The sequence below is a fragment of the Scaptodrosophila lebanonensis genome, unplaced genomic scaffold, assembly GCF_003285725.1.
Source record: "Scaptodrosophila lebanonensis strain 11010-0011.00,11010-0021.00 unplaced genomic scaffold, SlebRS2 tig00000053-arrow-pilon, whole genome shotgun sequence".
Classification (NCBI taxonomy): domain Eukaryota; kingdom Metazoa; phylum Arthropoda; class Insecta; order Diptera; family Drosophilidae; genus Scaptodrosophila; species Scaptodrosophila lebanonensis.
This window is the reverse complement of record NW_022060548.1, coordinates 11,879,728-11,905,167: the sequence shown is the minus strand read 5'-3', so window position 1 is coordinate 11,905,167 and position 25,440 is coordinate 11,879,728. Positions and strand designations below refer to the sequence as shown.

At 37.0% G+C, this 25,440-nt stretch overlaps 2 protein-coding genes across 3 annotated transcripts in view; one reads left to right on the top strand and one right to left on the bottom strand.

Annotated features, from left to right (window-relative positions):
* Positions 1-22,268, bottom strand: part of LOC115623349 (protein split ends) — a 45,399-nt gene extending 23,131 nt beyond the window's left edge. Inside the window, exons 1-2 of one of the 2 annotated variants that reach the window (XM_030517633.1) lie at positions 22,144-22,268; positions 18,579-19,722 (exon numbers count right to left, since the gene is read on the bottom strand). In XM_030517633.1, the coding sequence (XP_030373493.1) occupies positions 18,579-19,232 (654 nt within the window). In that variant the 5' untranslated portion in view covers positions 19,233-19,722; positions 22,144-22,268. Of the gene's footprint in view, positions 1-18,578; positions 19,723-21,050; positions 21,181-22,143 lie in introns of those variants that run through there. The other variant, XM_030517632.1, reaches the window with a different exon arrangement.
* Positions 22,269-22,551: 283 nt separating this feature from the next.
* On the top strand, positions 22,552-24,287 carry LOC115624041 (BUD13 homolog). The gene has a single exon (XM_030518618.1). The coding sequence runs from the start codon at positions 22,552-22,554 to the stop codon at positions 24,121-24,123; it is 1,572 nt and encodes a 523-aa protein (XP_030374478.1). The 3' UTR covers positions 24,124-24,287.
* Positions 24,288-25,440: the final 1,153 nt, after the last annotated feature.

Below are 25,440 nucleotides of genomic sequence, written 5' to 3'. Positions count from 1 at the left end.
ATAATTCCGAATAAAAAATCCAAAAATTCTATGATATAGTCGTCCGATCCTGATGATTTTAATATTATCATCTTACTAGAGATAGAAGCTTATGACAAAAGTTTCAGTACGATTGCTCCACTATAAGTATTTTTGGCCGCAGATTTCATTTAAGACCGACCACTGTGCATCGGTTGGGCTGGCTGCTTGGGTTCATTAAACGACAAATTAGTTAAAATTAGCATAGCTATGCTAAATCAAACATCAAGCCCACAAATAACAATAACAACAAAAGAAATATGTGTCAGTTAGCAACTGGAATTGGAACTTTTAGTTTCATAGCCAAGTAGTTCGTGCTTTAGATTCAACAACAACAATAACCAACTACTTGTATTTCTTCTTGCTAACAAATGTTGTAATTTGTATACCCTTGGACCCTATTAAGTGTATAACTTAAGGCATGGTCAGACATGTAAATTAGTTGCCGAATTGAATATTATTAGTACTAGTATAAAGCAGTTGTCTCCTATTTGGGATTTACTTAAATTAAATTTGTGCTCAAATTATTTGCATGCTTGACCGCAGCTTTGTTCGTTAGAAGATCCGCCTGATTTTGTTTATTGTCCAATTAAAAAAGCATTTAATTTAGACAGAAAGTAATATCAAGAAGCTTATATCAGTTTGACTTTTCTTGGCCTACTTGAATAAGTTGGCCAATTTCCGGTTAAATTATTTGTCGAGCTGTATGACATACAAATGCAAAAAAACACTATTAAAGAAAGTTTACAGTGTTAGTTAAACAAGAAACTTTAAAAACCATAAACCTTGAGGAAACTTTATTACTATGAGCACAAGTTTACGAATGGCATAAAATGTTCAAAGAGGGTCGAGGAAATGTGGAAGACATTCCAATTCCACATCCAAGACGACAAATAGCATCAACTGTTGAACAACATGTTAAGCAACTCAAAGAATTTGTGCTCCATAATAGTCGATGATTGACAATTAGAGACATCGCTGATGCTGTTGGCCTTTCTAATGGATCAGTCAAAAGTATTTTAAGTCAACTTTTGTGTCCAAAAGCACTGCACCACTGTACTGGGGTTCCGTGACCATTTCGCCAAAAACCAGATGCATATCGTTCCGCTTCACAACTATCGTATTTAACTAATTTAGCTTCGTGTGATTTCTGGCTATTTAATAAATTTAAAATACCTTTTCGCGGACGCTGTTTGAAAAAGATTGAGGAAATTCAAGCCGAATCGTAGAACGTACTGGTTCTTCTTTTTAAAGAAATGGGGTTTTGAAAAAGTTATGTGCATTGCACCGGGAGGAGATTAGTTTGTGGGCCATGAAATAGATTTTAATAAATAATATACATTTTGAAAGTTATAATAAATTAGATGCACTTTTAAAAGTCTAATGAGAGCTAAATAAAAATAAAATGCAAATTCATATTTTGGCAGCTATCTTGAAGAATATGTGAATATATGCAAAGATATATCTTAATATACACTTAGAAAATCTGTCAGTTAGTTGTTAAGCAAGCGAAATTGAACATTAAGCCTGCCATGTTGGGAAACCATTTCGGACAGTGTATTTGAACTTTGGCGCATTGTTTGTGCGATTTCGGGTGCTTTTGGCACCACGTGAAAGCTATAAAAAAGAAACAGACTGATTTTTATCAAGTCCATCAGCTGTTGATGAGCTTGCAAATTTATTCGGACTTCAATATCTACGACTGACTATCGGCAGTCACAGCTGTTGTTGCCTCCATGAATCTTGCATGAAAGCCAGGAAGTGTCTGTAACTTACCGTGACGTGGCTGGCTTGTGTAAAATCGGAGCACTAATAGGGCACTAAAAATGTTGTATTTGCATGTAAAAAGTATAAAAAGCAGACAAGCTTAGCAACGGTTCTTTTTATTTTTATTGATAAACGTAGCAGGAAAGCAAGCGTGTCTGGCTTCGCATGATACTAACAAGAAAGTGGGTGTATAGGTCGTCTAAATAAGTAAATGAGCACCTGAACCAAAAACTTTTAAATTACGTTTAGCCGAGAAAAATGTATTCTATGCTTCATTAATTTCGTATTTTGCACGAATATTGTGGTGGGGATGGAGGTGGGGGTGGGGTGGCATGGGAAATGCCAATAAAAAAAGTAAAACTTATTTAACTTTGGACTCAGTAAACAAACATCGTCGTACAAGTATATGCATAGTACTTTCAATTCATTCTAATTTTGCGTAATCCTGTCTATAAATTTGTATTTTTCGTCTTTATCTCTCTGCCTTTTAAATGATATTGACACGTTAAAACAGCGAGCTAAAAAGTTATTAAGGGCATTTACAGTACTCTTACGTTCTACATAATCATTTGTTAAATATTTAAACAATAAGTAGATAAATCTTGAAGCTCACTTGGCTTTATTATAATGAGAAGAACAAATTTTAAAGTGCTTCGGCAATTGAAGAAATGCCCGTGGCCAATTTTCAAGCACTCACAAGTCTATCGCAGAGGCGAAGAACCCTTCACAATTGTTTTTCCATTGTATTTATTGCTTATGAAGCGATGAAGCAGCGCAATCGTTTTCTTAGATTGGTGGCACCCCAAACCATAACGTTTCCGCTCAATTGAAATTCATTGTGAGGGAAGATGACGATAACAGCCAGCAGTAGCACAACACAGACACAATATGGATTAAATTAACCAACACAGACTTAAATCAGATTAACATACCCAAACAGCAAACTCAATTTGACTGGACTATATAAGACACCCACACACCTCCTTCTCCACCTCCACCCATATACACGTTCTTGACGAACTCGCCTATCTTGCCAAACTGAATGAGAATAGCTCTACACGTAAATTGTTTAAATTAAATGGCAGTTGCCCAATTAAATGGTTGAACTAGCTCCCTTTTCCTTAGTTCATTTGCCTAAATCTAATCTTGAAGCGTTTGCTGATAATTGAGGCTTATCATAGTAAACATTTATTTCAGATAAATGTATAGCAAATATTTATAATATATATAAATAGTTTAAATAAATGCCAATTAAATTATTGAACTAGCTCCTTTTTCTTAGTTCATTTGCTTAAATCTGACCTTGAAGCGTTTGCTGATAATTGAGGCTCTTTGTAATAAACATTTATTTCGTATAAATATATAGCCTACACGTAAATAGTTTAAATAAATGACAATTAAATTATTGAACTAGTTCATTTGCCTAAATCTTATCTTGAAGCGTTTGCTGATAATCGAGGCTCTTTATAGTTACCATTTATTTCAGATAAATATATAGCAAATATTTATAATATATATAAATAGTTTAAATAAATGCCAATTAAATTATTGAACTAGCTCCTTTTTCTTAGTTCATTTGCTTAAATCTGACCTTGAAGCGTTTGCTGATAATTGAGGCTCTTTGTAATAAACATTTATTTCGTATAAAAGTTTGCCCCAAATTGTTGTCTATGAGGTGCCAGCTGCGTTATCGTTGTTTCGAGTGCATGACGACTTGGTTATCTGGCTAAGTAATATTTATTGGCGTAATGAGTAACCTTTGCACACACACTTTAAATAGTTATAGAATAAGAACAAACAATTTAATTCACTGCTGTTTTTCTTCTTCTTTTGTTGTTGTTGTTTTTTTTTTCTTTTTCTTAATTTATTGAGCAGTTACATTAAATGCACAAAGCAGTCGCCGCAAGCTGCGTTCACTTTGATAAAAGACCGCATTCAGTTGAGAACGATAATTGAACGAACAATTTGGTCTACTTTTTCCGTTTCTTTAATGTCGGTTTAGTATTTAAATACGAAAATATGATCATTAATCACAGCATATTCAACATTTTTTGAAACTCAAGGTTCGAGCGAAAATGCATTTAATTTTTCGTTTTCAAGGTGACAACGATGGGTCGAAAATTGTTGTTTGCTTTCTTTGAGTAAAATACTTGTACAATAAATATTCATTGATTTATTTTTCTTATTTACATGCAATAAATAATAAAACCTAATTTTTTTCACCCACAAATGAACGTGTTAATTATATTATATGGCATTGATGACTAGGATCAACTGATCGACTTCACACCAAATAGGCATGCAACTCTGTGCGTGCTAATTTTGATCAGCTGTTCGATCAATTAGAGTTTGCGGGAATACCCATTACCAATATTTAACTGCAGTTAATACAAGAATATTGCGGTGTTTACAATTTTTTTGCTGTCCAGTTATTGTGCGATTTTCTGGGAGAGTTCTGCCAATTTAAAGGTAATTTTATTTTATTTATTGTTAATTACTTCCTAGCGCAACAAGTAGAGTTACTTATATGTTATAGCACTAGTCACATAAAGAGTTTTACATATGTACTAAACTAGTTAGTTTATAATGTCACACATATTTTCAGCGGCTGCTCTAGAGTTTTTGCCGTTTCATTCGATATTTATTTATTTATTTTTTTTATAGCAATTTCAGTGTTAATTGAGTTCAGTCAACCGCAAGCCATGACTATGAATTATAAGCTCTAACGCTGACACACAAATACATTGATCACCAATTAAATATGGAATCCCAAATAAATTGTGTTACGAAGCCACCAAGACAATGCTTCGTTCTGTATGAAATTATGTGCTTATTGATTTAATATTGAGAATAAACTAATAAAATAATCGAATATGATAGTGTTATTGACCCTGAAAGTACGTATGAAAATATTTGCCTTTAGACTTAATTGTTGAAGAGAAAATAATAAAAATAAATCCCTATATGATGGGGTTATTAACCCTTAAAGTAAATCTTGATGCAAGCGGTTTTTAGTAGAGTCCAACAATTAAAAGTAAAAAGAATATTTTTCTCTCGGAAACGGATTTGCGCTCATTTCCAGATGGAAAAGCAAACGGAAGTGCAAATGAACTGAAAAGCACAACTCTGTGAAGAACTGTTTGTTTTATAGGAGCGGTAAACAGACAGACAGACAGACAGACCGGCCGACCGACAGACAGACAGACAGGCAAGCACACAATTATAGCACGGACAACGTCATCAGTCATAAATGTGGCTTAAATTGTGGGGGCGGTGTTTGGCAACATTAACAGAGCTTAGAGCAGCCTTTCTGCTTGCTTTCTGGTTGGTGGGTGGTGGATGGGTGGATTGGTGGATTGGTGGACTGGTGTCTATGACAAAAACTTAGCACAGACAGCGACAGAGACACAAGCATATAATTTTTAACACAATTTGTATTTTAATTATAATAAAGTTAGATAATTGTGAACTCGAGCAGCTGCTGCTGGTGCTGCTTGCGGTGGCATGAAACATAAGGCTGCATAGGACCGTGCCGTTGGCCAAATTAGTCAAGTGTGAGATGGCGACAAATGAATTTATCTGGCCCATTTAATTGTGGTTCATGCAAATTGTTTTGCCTAAAGTAATTTAGCTGGGGTAGGCATAAAAATAATTAAGATTTCCTGCTGGTGATAAAAGTGTGTCGCGCTTTTTTATGACCGAAATGGAGAGATGTGGAGCGCCCGATTGAAGGTTGCGCCAAAGTGTCTAAACATTAAGTGCGGATCAGTTAAGCCGGCAAATGGGTTGTGACGTCTCTTAAAACCATATCTACAGTTCAACTTAGACAACAATGAACCTAATTTGTGGCCTACGGACATCTACTCGTGTTGTCATAAATCGATGGGACAACATTTAATAACCATTTATAATAATGCCCAGGGGGAGCTTCGCGGCAATAATTAAAGCATTTGCCATACCACATGTCAACAACAGCATAAGACCGCCAAATTAACTTTTACTTTCTTCCGGGTCGACCTACTGCCGCATTTTGCTGTTATACTTGTACTATGCTCGCAGATATGTTGTCGGATAAGAAAACTAATAATAACGGAAGGCAAGCGGCAAGCGGCAAGCTCGCCCAACATTTGAAAAGTAAAAGTCAAATGGTGCGCGGCAACAACACATGCAAAAAGCCGGCCAATAATTGAGTGCCCGGTAGGTAGTAACTATATACTATTCGTATAATATACAAGTATATACCGTATATGTAGAGGCAAAAAAAAAAGTAAATAGAGTCGGACAAACCGGCTGGTTGAGAAGCATAACAAAAGGCAAACAAACACACACACACACACACACACAGAGACAGCATAAAACAGCCAGCACATGGCATAAGAAATTGAAGCAAACAACCAGCCAGCCAGCCAGCCAGCCAGCCAGATAACTAGCCAACAACTATTGGGCCAAAACAAAGCCGACAGTCGAAAATAGGCAAAAGCCGCATAAGTTTTGGCCATTCGTAACGAACCTTCAATACACTGCCAAAAATTTGTCGTATTCTTACGCTTCTTTCTTCATTATTTGTTTTTTCATTATTTTTTCCCTTTTGTCATTGTCTTTAGTTTTGCGGTTCAGTGAATATGTTTATTCAAGCATTAAATATGCATTTCGGTCGAAATTCTTTTTTTCATTTTCAAACCTGTTTAATAATAGCAGGCGTTTTTATTTTGTTAACCATCAAATTAGTCGATCGCTAGGCACGTTTGACCGTTTAAAATTTCCAAAAAAAATATCAAATTTGCATTGTTTTGAACACCTGCTTTAAATGTCAAAAACATATTTAAACTATTTAATGACTTGATAAGAAAAGCATAATAAAAATTCGAGATTTCAGCATTATTGTTTTAATAATTATGGAAACAAAAGAGCAGCTAGATATCAGAGGGGCCTGGCATAGCTCAGCGCGATAACAGGAATCCCACAATGTGAGTTCGTTCCTGAGTATATTAACGATTTGCAGGAAAATAAAATTTTGAAAAATATGTATGTATGCGATACCGATTTGACAATTTATAAGTTCATTATGAATCGGAAATATTTATTCACTGATTATTTATTTATAAGAGAAATTAGAGCATGGCTCCTGAGCTATCTTTATTTTTGAAACGCTTTTATATTCTTTCATTTCATTATAGTATGTATAATAAATATTTTCATTAATTTGTTATAAAACTGAGTTTTTAAGGAATATTATGATTATTTCTAAATTGTTTTTTTTTGTTGAGAGCATTTTTGTAGGGGGGATTTTTTCTACATGAAGAAGAAATAAAATTGCTTCCTTGTTTCAAAGCTCAAACACAATTGATCTCTAAATAAATAATCTGCTGGAAGGTCCCGAGTTAGAAATAGTTTAGAACAAATAACTCAACTTCTTTTTGATGCTCCCTAGTCGGCCATTAGAGTTGGTAGAGATTAGTATTTCTAAATGTTAGTTGCAATCAAAATAGCTCTTTAATTGGGAAGAATAGGAAGAGAAATAAGAATGCAACTGCGTACTGCTTAGGGCAAGAAATATAGTCCACTAAGATATACTTTCTTATATATTTAAGTATATATCATATAATGTGAGCCTGATGCGAAAGCTTAGCTAGAAATCGCATGTACTTAGTATACAGATTTGTGTTAGTGTATTAGCGAATAAGTAGCTGTGGGTGGAGTACCCTAGTTGCGGTCTTGCCACAACCCATTAACGTATAAGATGTTACTGACTGACTGACTTTTGCTTATAAGGAGCTCTCTGAAGCTTTCGAGTTGCACGTTTGAAGCGAGATACCCACACCCCATAGTCATAAAACGCCAACAAGTTGAGCGGCAGACCAAGCCCAGACACTAGAGACCGACTGCGTGCTACACGTGAGAAACGGTTTCATTTGTTGCAAGTTGGCAACCGCCAGTCGCCGTTTTAGTTGCTTAGGCCAGCAATTACAAAACCCTCAAATATCGTCTCTTTGACTACCAAGAGCCTGAGCCTAAGCCCAAGTCAGCAGCTGGCTGCGATTCGTTGTTAGTTCGCCAGTTGGTTGTTCAGCTGGTTGCCAACAACAACAGCAACAACAACAGCGTGGAAAATGGGTTAAAAATTGTTCAATGGCAAGAAGTAAATTGGGTAGAAAATGACAAAATAATATTCTGCGACGGCCTTCCGCACACAATAAGCACAACAATACTATAACTGTGCAAATACGCTTTTCAACTGAGCTAAAGCCGGGGATCAGAGCCCAGCAATAAACAACGACAAATACCATTGCCTTAAGTGCTAAGCCGTGAAAAATTGCGCCAACTATTTGCTCAGAAGTTGGCCAACGCGTCTATGCGTTTCTTGTTGTTACAGCCAAGGCGAATCATTTTGTTATCAATAGTAAACAGAGATACGCCAACAGCACAGCTGGATTCGCATCTCGATGCGCCGGGCAAAATAGAATTGAAATTGAAATTTCTTTATAGCAATTGGCCATTGAATTCAAACAATAAATAAAGCGAGCTAGCGAGCGAGCGGGCGAGCAAGCGTGTGTGTTTATTTATTTTCCTCGCCCTAAAGGAGGGCTAATCCGTCGAATAATTCTCTAGGGGGGGTGGAAGGCAGCAAGGGGTCGTCGCACAGTGGGAAACATTTCAAATACTGCTAAACGTCACACACTGATGAATCATAACAAAAGGACAAAGTTAATTAAGGTGTGGGATAGTACTTAAATTCCACAAAAAAATTCGTTTCAGCTAAAAGTGGAAATAATTAGGAACATTCAGGGGTGACACAGAGACCTATTTCTCTAAAATGTTGTCCGAAAAGCATTGTTTTTCCTTTTTTTTGTAAGTTGTCAAATCTCTTAGCTTTTGTCTAGAAATTTGGCTGCAAACGCTAACAAGTACAATTTTTCACATTAAAACAGTCCTAGATATTTAAAACGTATAGCTTTTCTCAACAATCGGCATCAAAAATGGTCGTCTTTCGTCTTTGAATATTTTTAAATCAACTAAATTTCAAATCTCTTGTTTAAACACTATTACTACTCACACACAGCAGCAGAACAATTCAACACTAAATAATTCGAACATTTTATTTTGCTTCGTTGAATCTAATTTTGTGAATAAAATGAATGTGAAAAATATAACGTATTTTTAACGTAATTATTATTCCAAATAATTATCAATAAACGGTGTCTTTAGTTCAGTTTATTTAAACAGTCCTTCAATACTGTGTTAAGCTTTGTAGTTGACTAAAAACAAACAAGAAAATAAAAATAAATATGAAAATTTGGTAACCCTAGCATTAGTTTCGTTAGCTGGAAACCCTGTTGAGCCTGGCCGACAGCTTCTTTGTAGGGGAAGTTGGCAAAAAAATGAAAACTCTCCATGGACACAATCCAGCTTAAAATCTCTAGAATTTTCTGGGGCACCCCTAATTACAATACATTCTGGCTATTTGATTGCTGATGTGCAGCTTTTAAATGCCATTCTTTTAATTACTTCCACTGTGGCTTGTTGGCTTGTTAATGTGTCATTGTTTATATATAGAAAATACTTGAAACTTCTGTAGTGCGAGTGAGTTTGTTTTGTCAAATAGTTGTGTTCCGGTGGTTGCCTATTAACCCCCGAAAACATTTCACCTTTCCAAATATGGGCTTACTTAAGGCAATGTTGGTGCACCACCACCACAATTGTATTGTGTGTCTCGTCCTAATTAAACACATATAAAGTTTTGTTTAGATATTGCAAAGGCGGCTCAAATAACAACTAACCGCTTGTTCACAAATACAAAAGGCCCAAAACGAAATGCTTGCAAGGGTTGTTTGTTTTACAGAGTAGCAGCAATTAACAACTTTTAAGTGTATTGGACACATGCCTGAGTCACAAAACATTTTTGAACAACACCTCTAAGAACGGCAATAACAATACAAAATAGAAATGTCATCCTGTGAGGAAATGGAATACCTTGAACTAAATTGAAATATCAGCAGTTTATTGTTGAAACACATGCGTCGCATCGACGAATGGCAATGAACCTAATTGTTAGCACCATGATGTTGTCGTTTTCGAACTTTTTAGATAGCTAATCAAGAATCTTGTGTACAGAGTACCCGCCGAAACAGTTTTAATGAACTTTCCGTTGGTAGTTATACTCGTATTGTTCTCGATTTGAAGGCATTCAAATGATGTAAATGAGTGTCTTAAATTGTTTTCTGATGACAAGGAATGTGTACGACAATAAGAACTATATTCATAAACTCTATCGCGCTTTGAAATTGAACGCAAATATGTACATTATCAGAACAAAGCACTTGAGATAGAAGAATGTATCCCAGTTCTTAATCCGAAAAGAATAAACTTACAACCTTTTTAACCTAATGTGAAAAGTAAAGCAAGAAATGTAGAGCTGTCTTCGCAATTGTTAGACCTGCACCTTTAAATTCTTATAATAATGTGAATACGCAAAAGATCTTTAGTGGAATTACGCAAATAGCAAACCTTATCTCCCCCACTCTCTTCTCTTTATAAATACTCATACATATGTGCGTATTATTCAAATGTTCTGAAGGTTAAGCTCGCCGCAAATACGATTTTATAATAGTCGCATTAACTAAGCTGGACGGACTTATTTATAACATCTTACCTATATTTGTAGTTTTTATCTTTTGAATAGTCTGAGAAACGAATCATAGGGTTAAGTGGGAAATCTGATATATGAGCCCCGTACATTATTAATTTTTCTTGATTGCACATGTGTTCTCTATTTGGCGGAATCGCACCCGTTCCGGTTTGAATGTCGAACAAATAGTGCTTCAAATACAAATATTGACAATCTGTGCATTGTGTCTGTTTTTTTCCCCTTTTTTTCTTAGCAACAATCGTGTTTTTATGAAAGAGCCCAAAACTACACAATCAGGTGGCAGGGCAGGCAGCACATGACGCAACAAATTGTGATCGTTTTTTATTATACAGATACAGGGACATATGTATGTATATGTATATTATTTGGTATTTCACTTTTGTCTGTGCATCAACAACAGCTACTTGAGCCAATTAGCAATGTTGAAAAATGTCAGTGTGTTTAATTTATGCGTCAAATACAAATACATATACGTTATCTAGCCCAAATAAATATGTTATTATCAAAATGCTGTCGATTTAATATTAACATTTTGATTAGCATCTTATTAGATGCGAAACTTTTTCACAAATATGATCGCCTCGATGTTTACACATATTATTTATATATACAAGTATAGTATATACATTTGCATAGGCTTTATAAACACATTAACGAAATCGTTTCGTTTCGAAAAGTTGCTGTTTGGAATGGGATCACACAATGTCGACAGAAATCGTGATAACCCTTGGGAGCACCACTAACATTTTAATATGTCTGCTTATCTGGCGTCACGACGCTCTTATCATATAAACATAAATAATTTTGTTACCTACAAAGCGTTGCAAGCGTTGAATTGTTTGCCACAGACACTGGATTAAACAAACGCATATAATCTATTATACTTGTATGTATATAAATATATACATATGTAGACATGTACAAGTATATGAAATGTGATACGACTAAGTCTATACGTGAAAATTATAACACAACCTTAAAGCCTAGTGAAGCAAATCAAATTTCACAATGACCCAACATTTAATACGCTTGAACTTTAGCAACAACAACAAAATATAGCGCCGCAGTTAGAACTGCGTACTGAGCGTTTAGACTTGATAGCGGGATCGTTTTAGTGATGTCCATTAGTGTCGAAACTAATCTATTTACGAGGCCACAGAATGGCTCTAAAGTTGCACTTGTAATCAGGTATCTAAGTAGCTTTATTGCTATCATAGAGTTCGGAAACTGAACAAAGTTTCCTATAACATATAAAAGTGTTTCTTCTGATTTTGAATAGTCACTATGTTTTCTAGTTTTTCAATGTTGTGCAATGTTTTTCTAAAATCGAAACGTTACATGAAAATTGATTAGATTTGATTAGAAAAATTGTCATTGTGGTTATAATTAATATATAATTATTTTACTTCACATTTTTGTAAGTCAAAAGTCAGATTTTTGATTACATTTGATTGGAAAATTGTCATAGTGGTTATAATTCCTATATAATAATTTTACTTCACATTTTTGTAAGACAAAAGTCAAGTCTAGACCGACTAGCTTCTCTAGAAAATATTAATATGCGATTCGATGTAACATCGTTAATGAACATCGACTTGTTCACATCTCTAGTTCTTTTTCTTTTAACTAGACTTGATAAGAAGAGAGCAATCGAACAACAGCCAGACTAGACTGTAGCGATTAAATTGATTTGCGTTCGCGCCAGCTATAAAATACCGCTGATATTTAAAGATTTTTATATTTAGGTTAAAAGTTTTGTAGTTAAAGATAAACAATGAACTAAATTCTTAAAAGCGGATTCAAATGCATTTCCTGCTCGATAGCGACAACTGAAAATTGGGTTTTCTTTCATGCAATAGGGGAACTGAAAATTGTGCATCTACTTTCCGCATTTCTATTTCTGTGGGTATTTGCTGAGGCAAGTGTCGCATTAAATCAAATCAAATCATTTCATTTATGTGACAGCCACAACAATTTCAAAGGAATCAATCATTTGTCGGCATATACTTCCGTAAGTACGTATTAATAATGAATAGCCATGGAACACAGACTGATTTGCAGACAAGCGTTACTCTCTTATCTTGCCCTAATAATAATACTATGATATTGTTGGCCTTCACAAAAGCTTTCTTTCTTTTATTGACTGTACTGTGGTGTCTGTGGGAAACATTTTGTATTTGCCATAATTACTACTTTGCAATCGCTTTGTGTTATTTTTTATTAATGGGCAGAAAACTGATGTCTAAAAATTAATGACGTTTCACCAAACATTAGACAATTAGATGTAGGTTTAATATTGTTTGTCTGTTTGTTCATCAGCGCTAAATGCGCCGATTCCTGCTGTTTTCACACTCAAACGAGCCGGCAACAATGGTCGGAGCTGTTCCCTACTGTTCCCGATTTTATTTGAAAATTCCGAGAACCATTATTAATAATGCGCTGAAGTTCAAACAAGGTCCGACAAGCCTATAATTTGTTTGTGTGTTTTGGGAGAATCATTAAACGATCCGCCTCTGTCTCGCACCTCGGCGGTAATTTGGTGAAGAATGCCAAATATTAATGGATACCCGCTGGCTGCCTCTCTTCTTTAAGCCTGAACTAATTTCGTCTCTGTTTTCAGATCGTGAGCACTTAAACCAACTAATAATAAATAATAAAATAATTACAAGTCAAATTGTATAATGGAAAGAAAACAAAAACGAAAAAAAAAAACGCAAAGGCAAAACGCCGACTTAAGGTCAAACAATTTTTCATGCAACACCTTGAGAGGCAGCAACTAGCAACCAGCATGCATGCACACACACACACACATACACTAACACACACTGGCAGTTAACAAATCTGAATCCATCAGCGACCCCATGGCGGCTATGGTGGCAACTTAGCCTCTTGGCAGCGGCTTATGGGAGAAACCAGTTTTCGTGTGAGTTGTCGTCGAGCCGACCAACGCGTCGCGTTGCGGCGGAGCGGAGCGGACCTGCCGACCGATGCCGGACATTATTGGTAATAAGTATGAATAATTGTGAATATACGAGGTTCTCGGCAGGTAGGCAGGCTGCTGCTGACTGCCACAGTGAAAACTTTTAAAGCTGACATTCCAATTAAGGACATCCTCATCCTCATTCTACTCTACCTCTAAGCAAATTTCTTATTGCAAAGAAATTTTATTTTTCCGGCAAAGCAAATCTGACTTTATCCGAGTTCCGCCTTTATTTCAATTACCAGCTTAAATAAACCTGAATGAAGGGGGCTTTGAGCAAAGCTAATCAAGCTAAAGAGAGATAGGTGGTTTATGATTAGGATTTTCAAATGTGACCCTGAAATCGAGTACGACAGCATTCCATTTTCTTTATTGCTTACATATGTGGACTTCCGTTTAGCGAACAACTGAAAGGTTCTGTTTCCCGTGTTTTCAAATGTCCAAATAAATAAAGTACTATTTGGAAAATATTCATAATTCAAATGGGAACAATGTATATTCAATTTTCAATCAGAAAATTGATAATGGGACTATACTTCATGTATTCGATTGGATACTTTAAGAAACGATGTTTTTAAAATAGATTGAAATGGATTGTGCTTTCCAGAAATGGGAATATTGGAGGTACAGAATTGGCAGCTGTTTCTGGTTATAATACAAGAAGGTGCTTGGGGGTTTTGAGAAATCGTGTCTGATTAGTTTAAGATCTGGCTGGAACTTACCTTACTCATATGTAGATGATAGTAGTAGGTAGGTGGTAGGAGGAATTTTTTTTTTTCTTGAAAATAAGATTAGGAATGGATATAGGATTTTATGGATTTAATAATGCCAGGAAAAGTGCTAAATATTCTGAACAATTGGAGGCTATTTATCCAACGCTTTTCGGATTTTTCATTACCTTTTATATTGGCAAGTGCAATAGGGGGTAATACGAATGTTATGTTTCAATTTCTGGACATTAAAAAGTTTGTTTTGCTTAATTTATAGTCAAGATTTCGTTTGGTGAAGACAAAAGCTATTGTTCAGAAGGTGAAAATATTAGCCAATTGTACCTGTAAGTGCCTATCGAAGTGTGTGTTTACTGTAGCTAAAAAGGTGTGTATATTTATGCCCGCAGGTCCAATGACGCGAACAGTCTTTGGCACGCCTGTTGATGTCTGAGGAGAGGTTCCTCTGGCTTGGTTCTTGCCTGCTTCGTATAATTGGCCGGAAAGTAAAACTGACGTTGGCGGGCGGTTGCAAATTAAAGGTGGCTGGTTGGGCTTACTTTTTTAAGGGTGTTTGTTGTTGGCCGGCCGGCCGGCCAACTGGGCAACTGGCAAGCAAACAGAAGCATAAATTGCGCTGCGTGTTTATGGTCAAAACAAATTTAAAGGGAGTTAATGATAAAGGGGAAAGGGAGGCCAGCAGCAGTTTGTATGCCTTCACACACACACACACACACACACACACACACCTGTAAACACACACACACACATGTGCGTATGCGTTTGAGTGTTCATTTCTAGCACGCAATCTTTTGCGCCTGGCAGTTTAGCGAGCGTGAAAAGTTAAGAATAGCAACGACCAACAAAATCAACAACTACAAATACAACAAATACACGCCAAGACAATTTAATTTATTTGCTTACATTAAGACAAATAAAATATGAAAGAAGCAGTACAGACGCAGCAACAACAACGACAAACAAACGACGTATGTTGGCAGCCAACCAAGCAAGAAAAATAACCAACAACAATCAGTCCGTCAGCGTCAGTACGTCAGTCTGTTAGCCAGACAGCCAGCCAGGCAGCGAGCCAGTCAGTCAAAAGTAGCGCAAAGAACGTGAGGTATGTACGGCAACAACAAATAAATCACATTAAAAATTAAACAGACCAAGCGAAGCAGCCACCCGGCAGCAACAACAGCAATTACTGCACGTATTAAAGTAACGGCACAATCCTATATGCCACCTAACGCCTTAAATGCCCAAGAAAATTGTCGATCACTGCACACTGCACTAGGCCAAGGGGACGGCCCATTTAAGGGAGTCTAGTAGTATCACACGATCCCACAACATTTTAGCTTTAAAGTTCTCTACCATAAAGTACAATATAGTTCCAGATTCTGTATCTGAACAATTATGCTAGAAGATGGAAACGTGATCAGGAGGACGAAATGAATCGATAGTGGTGCATGTCTCTCCGTCCGTCCACCTGTTCGACTGTATGAACACCGAGAACTTATGAACCATTACAGCTAGGGCCACCGAACTTGGTATGTACACTTGTCTTATCCATGTGCAGAGCAAGTTTCCTAAAAACCGGACATATATTTATATTAGCATCATAACTTTATTGTTTATGAAGATATACTAAGAATATTTGCTACTTACATACCCTTTATAATCAATCAACTATGTCATATAGCTGCCATGGAAATAATTGGTAGAACAATGTTTATTTTAGTTAAATGGCTTTAACAGGGAAAAGGATAGGCACAGTTTTTCTTGTTAAATTCTTAAATATCATTATTAGTTTTTATTAGGTCTTTGGATGTCTTTAACAACATTTCAACCATGGTGTGGAAAGCTTTATTATATACATATGTATATCTTGTTTGTTTAGACAAGGGTTTCATTCTCACTGCGGACTCTATAATCCGTAAACCATTCTTTTATTGTCACCTCAAAAATGCAGACACTTTGTTTATTTTCAGAGACATTCTGTTTATTGTGTTAAATATTAAAAAATATTCCTGTCTGAATCTATATCTGCTTGGGTGCCGAGCAAATTTTGAACGCAAAAATAAAAATGTAACGAAACTTTGACAAATGGAGATGAATATTTTGCATAGCTTTTTCGATTTTGTTTTGAAGAGAACATTTTTAAAAACGAGTAAATGGCTTAATGCTTTCAATATCTGCGAGCATTTCTTCTTGGCTCCTAAATGATTTTTATTTAATTGCCTTTAATAAAACTAATTTAATTGTCCAGATTGTGGTTTGTTTTAGGTTTTCATAGCTTTTAAAACGAATGAATAAATAACAAGAAAGAATTCCCTATATGACCAGGAGTTTCCAAAATCCAGGCGTTCGTCTGAATATATGTTAATCTCGAAATGCTTCATACTGCCTGTTATATTTTTCGCACAAACCTGATATACCCTTTTCAACCTTCAGATGCAGGGTATAAAAAGAAAACCTTAGAAAACATATCATTTAGTCTAGACAATTCTCCCAAGTACGAATACAGTTTTCATGGGCAGACCTTTTGGTTTGTGATCGTTCCGAATCATCGGCAGAATAAAAATGCAGCTGCATTAATAAGAAATTATTAATTTTCTGTAAAAACAAAATATCTGCATTCAAAGTCGTAAATATTGCAACATATTGAGAATATTTAAAAACCTAAATGTGACACTTTCGATATCTAGTAGGTATGTTATATAAATATCTTGTTTTATGAAAGGCAGACACATACGCGTAGAATAGAGAAAGCAGATTTGAACTAAACTCTAGAAAATCGCTTTGTCCAAGTTTCCTGCAATGCAAACATCTGAGGAATTCCTTAGAGCTGACAGATCTTTTTCCTTTTACTATAAATTTAAATATACAGCCGTGCAAGGCGCAAGTATTTTGGGAATTCAGTGGAGAGCTCAACGCTAAAATCGCCAAATTCTTGAGATTGACGGAAAGGGAAACGCAACTGATAGTGGCAGCTACATATATGTATGTATGTGTAGATATCCCAAATACTTTTTGTACATTATTTTTTGATCACGCGAGCAAGGGTCCCAGAGTTTCTGAGTGACGTGTGCATGTTTATAAACGGAATTCGATTGGAGCGTGTTCGGCCCTCATTACTAAGAGATTAAGTTTAATTTTTAAGATTGCGTCTGCCAAATTGTGGCCTTTAGATCTTTTGATTTTAATTTTATAAAATTGCAATTCGATTTCCACAATTTAAAATGTCAAGTTTCAAGTTATGTCAATTAGATTTGTTGAGAATTTTAACAATTTTAAGAATGACACAATAAAAAGCCATAAGAAACTGAAAGTTGTTATTAATATAAGTTGAAATGAAGAATATATAAAAATACTCCTATTCGCCTTAGCGCTTAAAAAGAAATATTTACCGCTTGGCAACAAGTTAAGTTGTGTTTCCGATTTTCATTGTGCTGTCAAAAATATGAGATTTATGTTCTATTGTTAAAAGACAATTTATGACGACAAATTGAAAAAGATGGTCAGGACAGATTGACTAATACGGTAATTGTCACAGCTTTGGCAGGAAAAACAGACCCTATTGTTAGAAATCGGATGTGCACGAACTCTGATTTAAAATTTCCGACAAACAACAATTATTAGATCTAATTAGCTAGCACTTCTAAATTTTGTAATTAGTTTTTATAATGTAACAACTAATGTAAATAAATAAACATACTTATGTAATTAAACTAACTGTGAATTGCATGCAGTTGTTTTTACATAATGATACAATGATACACTTTAATATATTACTAGTTCACCCAAAAAAACAAAACAAAATGTTAAAGCCTCAATCCCCCAGGCTCCAGAAAAAGTTTACAAAAAAAAAACAAGAATGCAGTTTATTTTGAATTTTTTTGTGAGCAAACAACCAGGTTTGAAGTCGATTGCAAAATTGGTTGGAAAATGTTCAGATTTTTCAAACAAATTTTATATCCCGTTTCCCCCCTTTACCATGCGAATTTTCCGAAATGGCTTTTTAGTGCTCATCTACAAGTATATCATAAAAGACAGCTTGAGTGGAAATTTCAACATCCTAGCGTTTACACTTTTTGACATTCCAGAAAATCGTCATACACCGAAACAAATGAATAGCTGATCGCAGAAATTATTTATTATATACAATACGCTGCTATAACTAATAGTTGACTATAGAAAATCTTTAAATTCTTTTTCTTTTCTTTTTTTGTTTTTGCAAAGTTAGCAACTCCTTAACTGTAAATAAATAAATAATAATCTAGGCGTTGAAAATGTTGGACATATTCAAGTTTTGCGAGCAAAATCAGGCCCTATTGCTAGAAACCAGCAGAGGTACGGACACATAGAGCTGGAAATATATGCATCCCATTGCAATTGCAGTGTGTGAGTGCGAAAGGCACGAATGAAATATATAGAGTGAATGAATTTGTTTACTTACGTCGAGCATCCAAATGAGCATTTCTTCATGGACAATTTCCATGCCGCAACGTGCGCCACTCAACGCATAATCAACGGGATTCTCAGAGTTGCGCTGCTGCTGCTGTTGTTGTTGTTGTTGTGTCGTTGTTATTGCTGCTGTGCGACGACGACGCATTGATGGCGTCAGCAAGGTGTTAATTCGTTCCCCCTCCCACTCCTGCTGCTCGGGCTTTTTAGGCTCGGCAATGTTCTCCTCGAATAATTTCAGCAATTCCATTTCATTTTTACAGCAACAGCGGCACATGCGAGGCAGCTCCGCGACGTCGTCGTCGTCGTCTTCATAATCAACAACGGCTGTTGTTTTCGATACTGGTGGTGGTGGTGTTGTTGTTGTTGTGGCTTCTGCTGCTGCTGTTGTGGTTTCTGTTTTTGCTGGCGGCGAAAGCGGCTGCTCTGGCTCCGGCTCTGGTTTTGACATTGTTGTTGTTGTTGTTGCTGCTGCGCCCGCTGCAGTTGCATTTTCTTGGCTTGTTTCCACATTATCCGTTTGCAATTGTTGTTGCTGCTGTTGTAGTATTCGCTGTAATTGCAAGCGACGGCTACTTTTGCTGCTTGTTGTGTTGTTGTTATTGTTGCTGTTGCTGCTATTGCGGCGTCGCTTGTTGGCACTCATTTTTATTGTTGCAATTTTTTTTTTTCACTGAATGCACTTTAATTTTATGAATACATGCACTTAAGACACTTATACACACCCAGATGCAGATACAGAAACGCGTGCGTTGTTCACTTTTATAAGTTGTTGATTCTTTCACTTTTCCCTATTCTCTCGCGTTTTTTTTTCCCTCAACTCTTTCACTTTGCACGACGGCCACACAACAACAAACTTGCACATTCGACAATTTGTATTCAGCTTGCGTTGTAGTTGTTGTTATTATTGCTGTTGCTGAGGCGCGATCACCTTTGTTTCTGCTTTTCACGCTGCCGTTGTTTTTATTTGTATTTCGATTTTATTTCATTTGTTGTTGTTGTTGCTGCTGTTGTGGTTGTTGGTTGGTTGGTTGCTGCGATTACGTCGCGCTTTCGTTGCGACGACACCGACGGCCGAGCGAGCGACTAAATTAACCGACGAAATCGCCTGACTGCCTGTGTGTGTGTGTATCAACCTAAAAAGTAGAATGAGGAAGAACGTCAGAGAAGAAAGAAATTGTACTTGTATTGTAACTAAAGCAACAACAAAAAAAGGGAAAACTGTGATTTGCGTGTGTGCGCGTGTTAGCATGACAAATTTTTTTTCAATTTATTTTTATACCAAGTACCCCAAACGTGAAAGGGTATACGAGTTCAGTAGAAACATACAAACACACATACATATGTGTGTGTGTCCTTGATCAACACATGACGAGATGTACCGAGATAAGTCGAAAACGCCAGGATCTTCTAAAATGTATTCTACCAACTCAAAGCAAGGACAATTTTATTTTCTCACTAGTGATGTCAGCTATAAAAAAAATGTTATGGCCATAAATGTCATCTCTGTCAGCAGCTCTTGTTCTTGTTGTAGCTGCTGCTGCACACATTAGCGTAGACACAAACCCGATGCGAATCTTAGCAATTAAAATAGGCGTTACACATTTTTGCTTTTATTTGTTTCACATTTTTATTACGAGTATTATTTTTGTTCAGTTAGTAACAGCAGGATTTCTAAGAGTCGGATGCGCTCGTTTCTAGCACTTCATTCTTGTTTTGTTTGCCTTCTTTGTAGGGCAATCGCGCGATTTGAAGATTTAGGCAGACAGACTGAGTGACAGACAGTGAGACGACGACGACAGACAGACACGAGTGCGCAACTTGTGCTTATTTTAGGCTCATTATTTAAACGAAATTCTGCATGCAATGCAAAACATACGTACGAACACACTTATAAATATGCATGTTTATTATTTATTTTGAGGTCAGGCCACTTGTAGTGACTATTGTGTGCATAATAAATCCCCAACACAAAGGCGCCAAAGCCGCTCTATTTGTTTGAGGTTCTTAATTTTGCACTAAATGGTCCGTCGCCCCTCTTCTTTTACGAATGCATCGCGTGCGTGGAGCCAATAGCGGGAGACCCCGATAGAAAATCGAATGTTATACAAACAATTTGTTAAATATTATTGCTTACGCCAAGTAAAAGCAACCAATGCAGCAACTAATTTATTGAGGTTAGTTTTTTTTTCTGTTTGCAAACCATCACTTAAAATTACTTTGGCCTTTAGTTGCAATTGCAGCAACAAGAAATGTCGCGTCAAGCGTCTACTTCTTGAAAGAGTAGCGGGAAAGAAAACAGAAACCAGAGCAAATCGCTTAGCGGCCGACCGTCGGCGACCGCTAATTTTTTAAATCAAACATACACATGCACACACACTCATACGTAATATATACGCTGAGACGCATACAAATTAATGGAAAATAAATTCACTACGCATTTGAGGCAATAACAACAACTTACACACACATACACAAATAACTACAAAAATTTGCTGAGCACTTCAAACGGCAACTAATTTTTTTTCTTGCTCAAATGTTGACTTTTTCTTTTTTACGTTGACCGAGAAAGCGAGCGAACGAGCGAACCGATTCGACCGAACTGCACGCGGCGTGTTGTGCTTTTAAACTGAAAATAAACCGCTGCTTGCTTTGGTCCCGCATGGTCTGCTAGTGTGCGTGTGTGTTTTACTAGTGATGGACGCGTGAGTGCCTGCCGAAAATACTCGAAATTTGACAAGATGTCGTTATACGAGGTTGCTGCCACAAAAACTACACATCTCTAGTGAGCGCCCAATCACCCATACTCCTAGTAAGGGGAGTCCTCATTGTATTTTCCAATAACATTTGGAAAAGATTTCATTAGAATTTTAATATCTGATTTTGTTTGTGAGATTATGTCCCTGTATTTGATAGTTCTGTTGTAGAGTTGAGCTGCCAAATCAAATTTTTAAACACAATCCGGAATGCTCTTGTGTGGTTTTTATTGACGATATGTAACGGTTGTCCAATAAGAATTAGCTCACGTTTATATTTGAGTGTGTGTGAGAATAGAGCGCAAGCGCTGGTTGAATTATAAGCGCATGGAGGGGGAAGTATGAATATTAAAAAAAAACACCATTCAGTGCGATGCAGACAAATATGTTAATTTTAAAGCATGGAGAAACCCGTTACATTGCAAAATAAATGCTTTTCAAGCGTAATATGAAATAAGCAAACAAACAAAAAATGAGTGCGCCGCCGCCGTCAAATTTGCCGGTACAATAGCTCAGCAAAATTTTGTTTGCGCGCTCATATTTCTCGCGCTTACCGTGCTCTGTTTTTGTTGCTTTTCGCTTTGCTCTGCAAATTCGTAATCTGTACGTTGCTAGCTACAACAACAATGCGGGGCGTCGTTTCCAAGTAAAAGGAAATAAGACGGCGTCGGGACGGGCAGACACAACGACAGAAAGAACAAGAACCATGTCTACGCCTAGCTATGTATATTATTTCAATTGTCCCCGATTATACACAAATTTATGGGGTCTTGTTTTTGAATGCCGTTGTTTTTTACTCACTTTCGATTTTTTGGGCCGCCGCCGCCACCAGAGTTCCGATGGAGGAACTGCGCTGGATGGCGGCACAATTTTAAAATTTTGCACTTCTTTCTCACTTTTATATCGTAACAAAAAATAGCAACAATAATAAATATATATATATTGAAATGTTTGTATTTTATTCGCACAAAAAAGAGCAGGATATTCTCTATACAAAAAATGCACAAAAGCAAAAGATGAGTAGATTGACAAGAATATATCGGTACGCCAATTAAAGTGTTACGATGTTATCGATGGCATTGACTCAGCCCAGCTGATATCTGCTAGTGTTGCAGTACTCGTGAAAACATTTCAGTGCATGTGGCAACGCTTTTTGGGAAATGCAAAACGTTTGCGTAAATTGACAATTTTATATTTGTTTTTTAAATCATGTCCATGCAGAATACAAAAATAATTGACCAGAAGAAATATTTGAAAAAATATCTGTCTGGCGATAAGGAGAAGAAGAAGAAAAAGAAGGAAAAAAAGGAAAAGAAAGCGCTAAAGAAGGTAAAAATAATTGACGACGACGCCTACGACGACATCAAGGAGGAAGTTGATGAGGATCTGCTGTTGGGTGGCGAAGATGCACCACAAATCGTTGGCGAATACATTGAGCACGATCTTAACATCAGAAGCAAGTGGCGCAACATAGCCGTAAAAGATGAGCCACAGGAAGATGAGCTGCGCGTTAAGTCGGAGGCGAAAGATGACGCCGATTTGTGGGGTAAGGCTGATCGCACCAAAATTAAAGACGAATTCTCGCCCAGCAGTAATCGACGGTTACGCACATCAAATAATTCACCACCCAGAACAACCAGGAGTGATTCCAGCCTTCCCGTAATAAAAATTAAGGAGGAGAAACGAAGCACTTCTCGCGAGGCAAGTCCTGAGCGTGATCTGTCACCGCCCCGTCGAAGAAGAGGTTCGGACTTAAGTCCACCAAGGCGCAAGCAGGAACCCGATTCCGACCTGTCCCCGCCTCGCAAACGCCGCGATTCAGATTTAAGTCCACCAAGACGACGACGTGAGCGAAATGCAGATCAATCTCCGCCTCGCAGAAGCCCCGCACGTAAACACCGGAAAGAAACGTCCCCCAGACGACACAAATTTCGCAGCCGAAGCCCAAGAGAACGGGATCAGAGTCCACGACGCAAACCACGACGTAGCGACTCCGCCAATCGATCTCCGCCACATCGCAGACGCAGTCGCGATCGCAGACAGGACCACTCTCCCGCACGACGCATAAAAAAAGAGGAACCATCACAAGCACGCAGGAGCCGCTGGGCCAGTAGAAGCCTTTCTCCACCGCCCACCCATAAGCCAAAGATTGAGCGCACGCTGGACGGCAAGAAGGCCGGACTGCAGAATGCCCAATCCCTTAAAGCCGAAACGGATGAGCGTCGCCGTCAGGAGCATCGTTTGTTTGAGCAAATGTCCAGCGAGGTGTCTGGTCGCGATGCCGAGGTGCAAATGCGCAGCACTGGGCGACGCGGCAAGCGCGCACGCGATGCAGCTGCTGAAGATCCTGCCGAGCGTCGTCGCAAGGAGGAGCACGAGCAAAAGAAGAAAGAACTATACGACCGCTGGGGCAAGGGAGTGAAGCAGGTGGAGGATCAGAAAGCACGCAATGCCGAGTTTCTGCACGAAGCGTCGAAGCCGGTAGCCCGCTATGCCAATGACGAGGACTTGGAGCAACATCTGCGCGCACGGGAGCATGCGGATGATCCCATGCTGGAATATATGCGTGAGAAGCGCAAAAAGCAGGAGAAGCAATCAAACAAACCCACAATGCCGGTATATGAAGGCAGTTATCCGGAAAATCGCTTCGGCATACGGCCTGGCTATCGTTGGGATGGTGTGGATCGCTCCAATGGATACGAGCAGCGCTGGTTTGACAAGCAGAATGCCAAACGGGCGGCACAGGATGAGGCCTACAAGTACAGCGTGGAGGATATGTAGGGGATTAGCTACAAATTTTACACTACTGTTTTCTACAAATGTTTTTAAGAAATAATTCTCAGCGCTAATTGTAATTTACTGCCTTATGCTGTAAGTCCTACAAACTAAATGATGTAAAGAAAAATTTTTTGTTTCTTGGTTTCAATAAAATTAAACAATGTATATATATGTTATACATTTTATTGTACACAGAGGTGAAAGCATAATATAATTCTAAATAGCTGTTCGAAATTTGTCCCCAATTGCGATTTTCAGTGGCTGTAATAATCACATTTCGTTGGAGTTGGTTGGTTTTCTGTTCGGCAAATAATTATTTGTCGATTAAACCTTACATTTAATATATTTAGAATTACAAAAACAGTGTCATTCGAATCAAAAATTCTAAATTGCCTTTTAATTTATTAAAATTTGTATTTATTTTGAAGGTACAAATAATGATTCCCTTTTATTTAGTATACGAGTTGTCTTTTAATTAAATGCTTTATTTTTCAGTTGCTTGCCTTATTTTATATATTTTCTTTACTTCATTTGTTGACGCTGTTCTATTTGTCTATTTTTCGTACCTTTTTTAAGGAAGTTTTTTAAAATATAAATAGGTTCTTTAAATGAATACGTTTAGCATGCAGACATTTTAATAGTTTCGTTTTAATTTAAGAATTCAAATAAGCATTGCTATTTGCTAGTAATGTTCCATTTTTTTCGTTCCAATGAGTATATCTGGAATGAGTATTTTATAGCGCAGACAAAATCTCGCTGCTATGTCACTTAACGTATATATTTAAACGTGTATATGTACATACTTGTAAGAAAAAGAGCAAACAAGTTCGCAATTTGTTGCCTTGATACATAATTTGACCTAATTCGATAACGGAAATATACCTGATGTGAAAATGTAGTGAAACAAATTCACAAAACTAATTGCTAATCAATTTCTTACAGATTTTGCTTTCTACGAAAATTAAAATGAATATGCATGTTTCTAATATACCTTTCTGCTATATGTTGACTTCTGAACTCAAAAAAATGCCAAGCACATGTACCTATTCTGTGAAAATAAAAAATTGAACCGAACCAATCAAATTCAAATACCGGAACATGAGCGCCTTATGGCGATATTTCTCAGCAGCGCACATCTAAAATCGATGGCTGTTGTGTTATCGATGGGCAACAACATGCTAGTCTGTGTGTAGAATAGCAGCGCAAAACGAAATGATGAAAACAGTGTTGAGATAACTGTGAATACTGTTCAATACACCTGCGAGTGCTCCGTGGTTACTTTTAAATAGTTTTAAATACTTCTAAAAACGAAATTGTATT

Bases quoted from the DNA above. Each gene is read 5' to 3' on its own strand.
- LOC115624041 (XM_030518618.1), top strand. From the start codon at position 22,552: ATGTCCATGCAGAATACAAAAATAATTGACCAGAAGAAATATTTGAAA.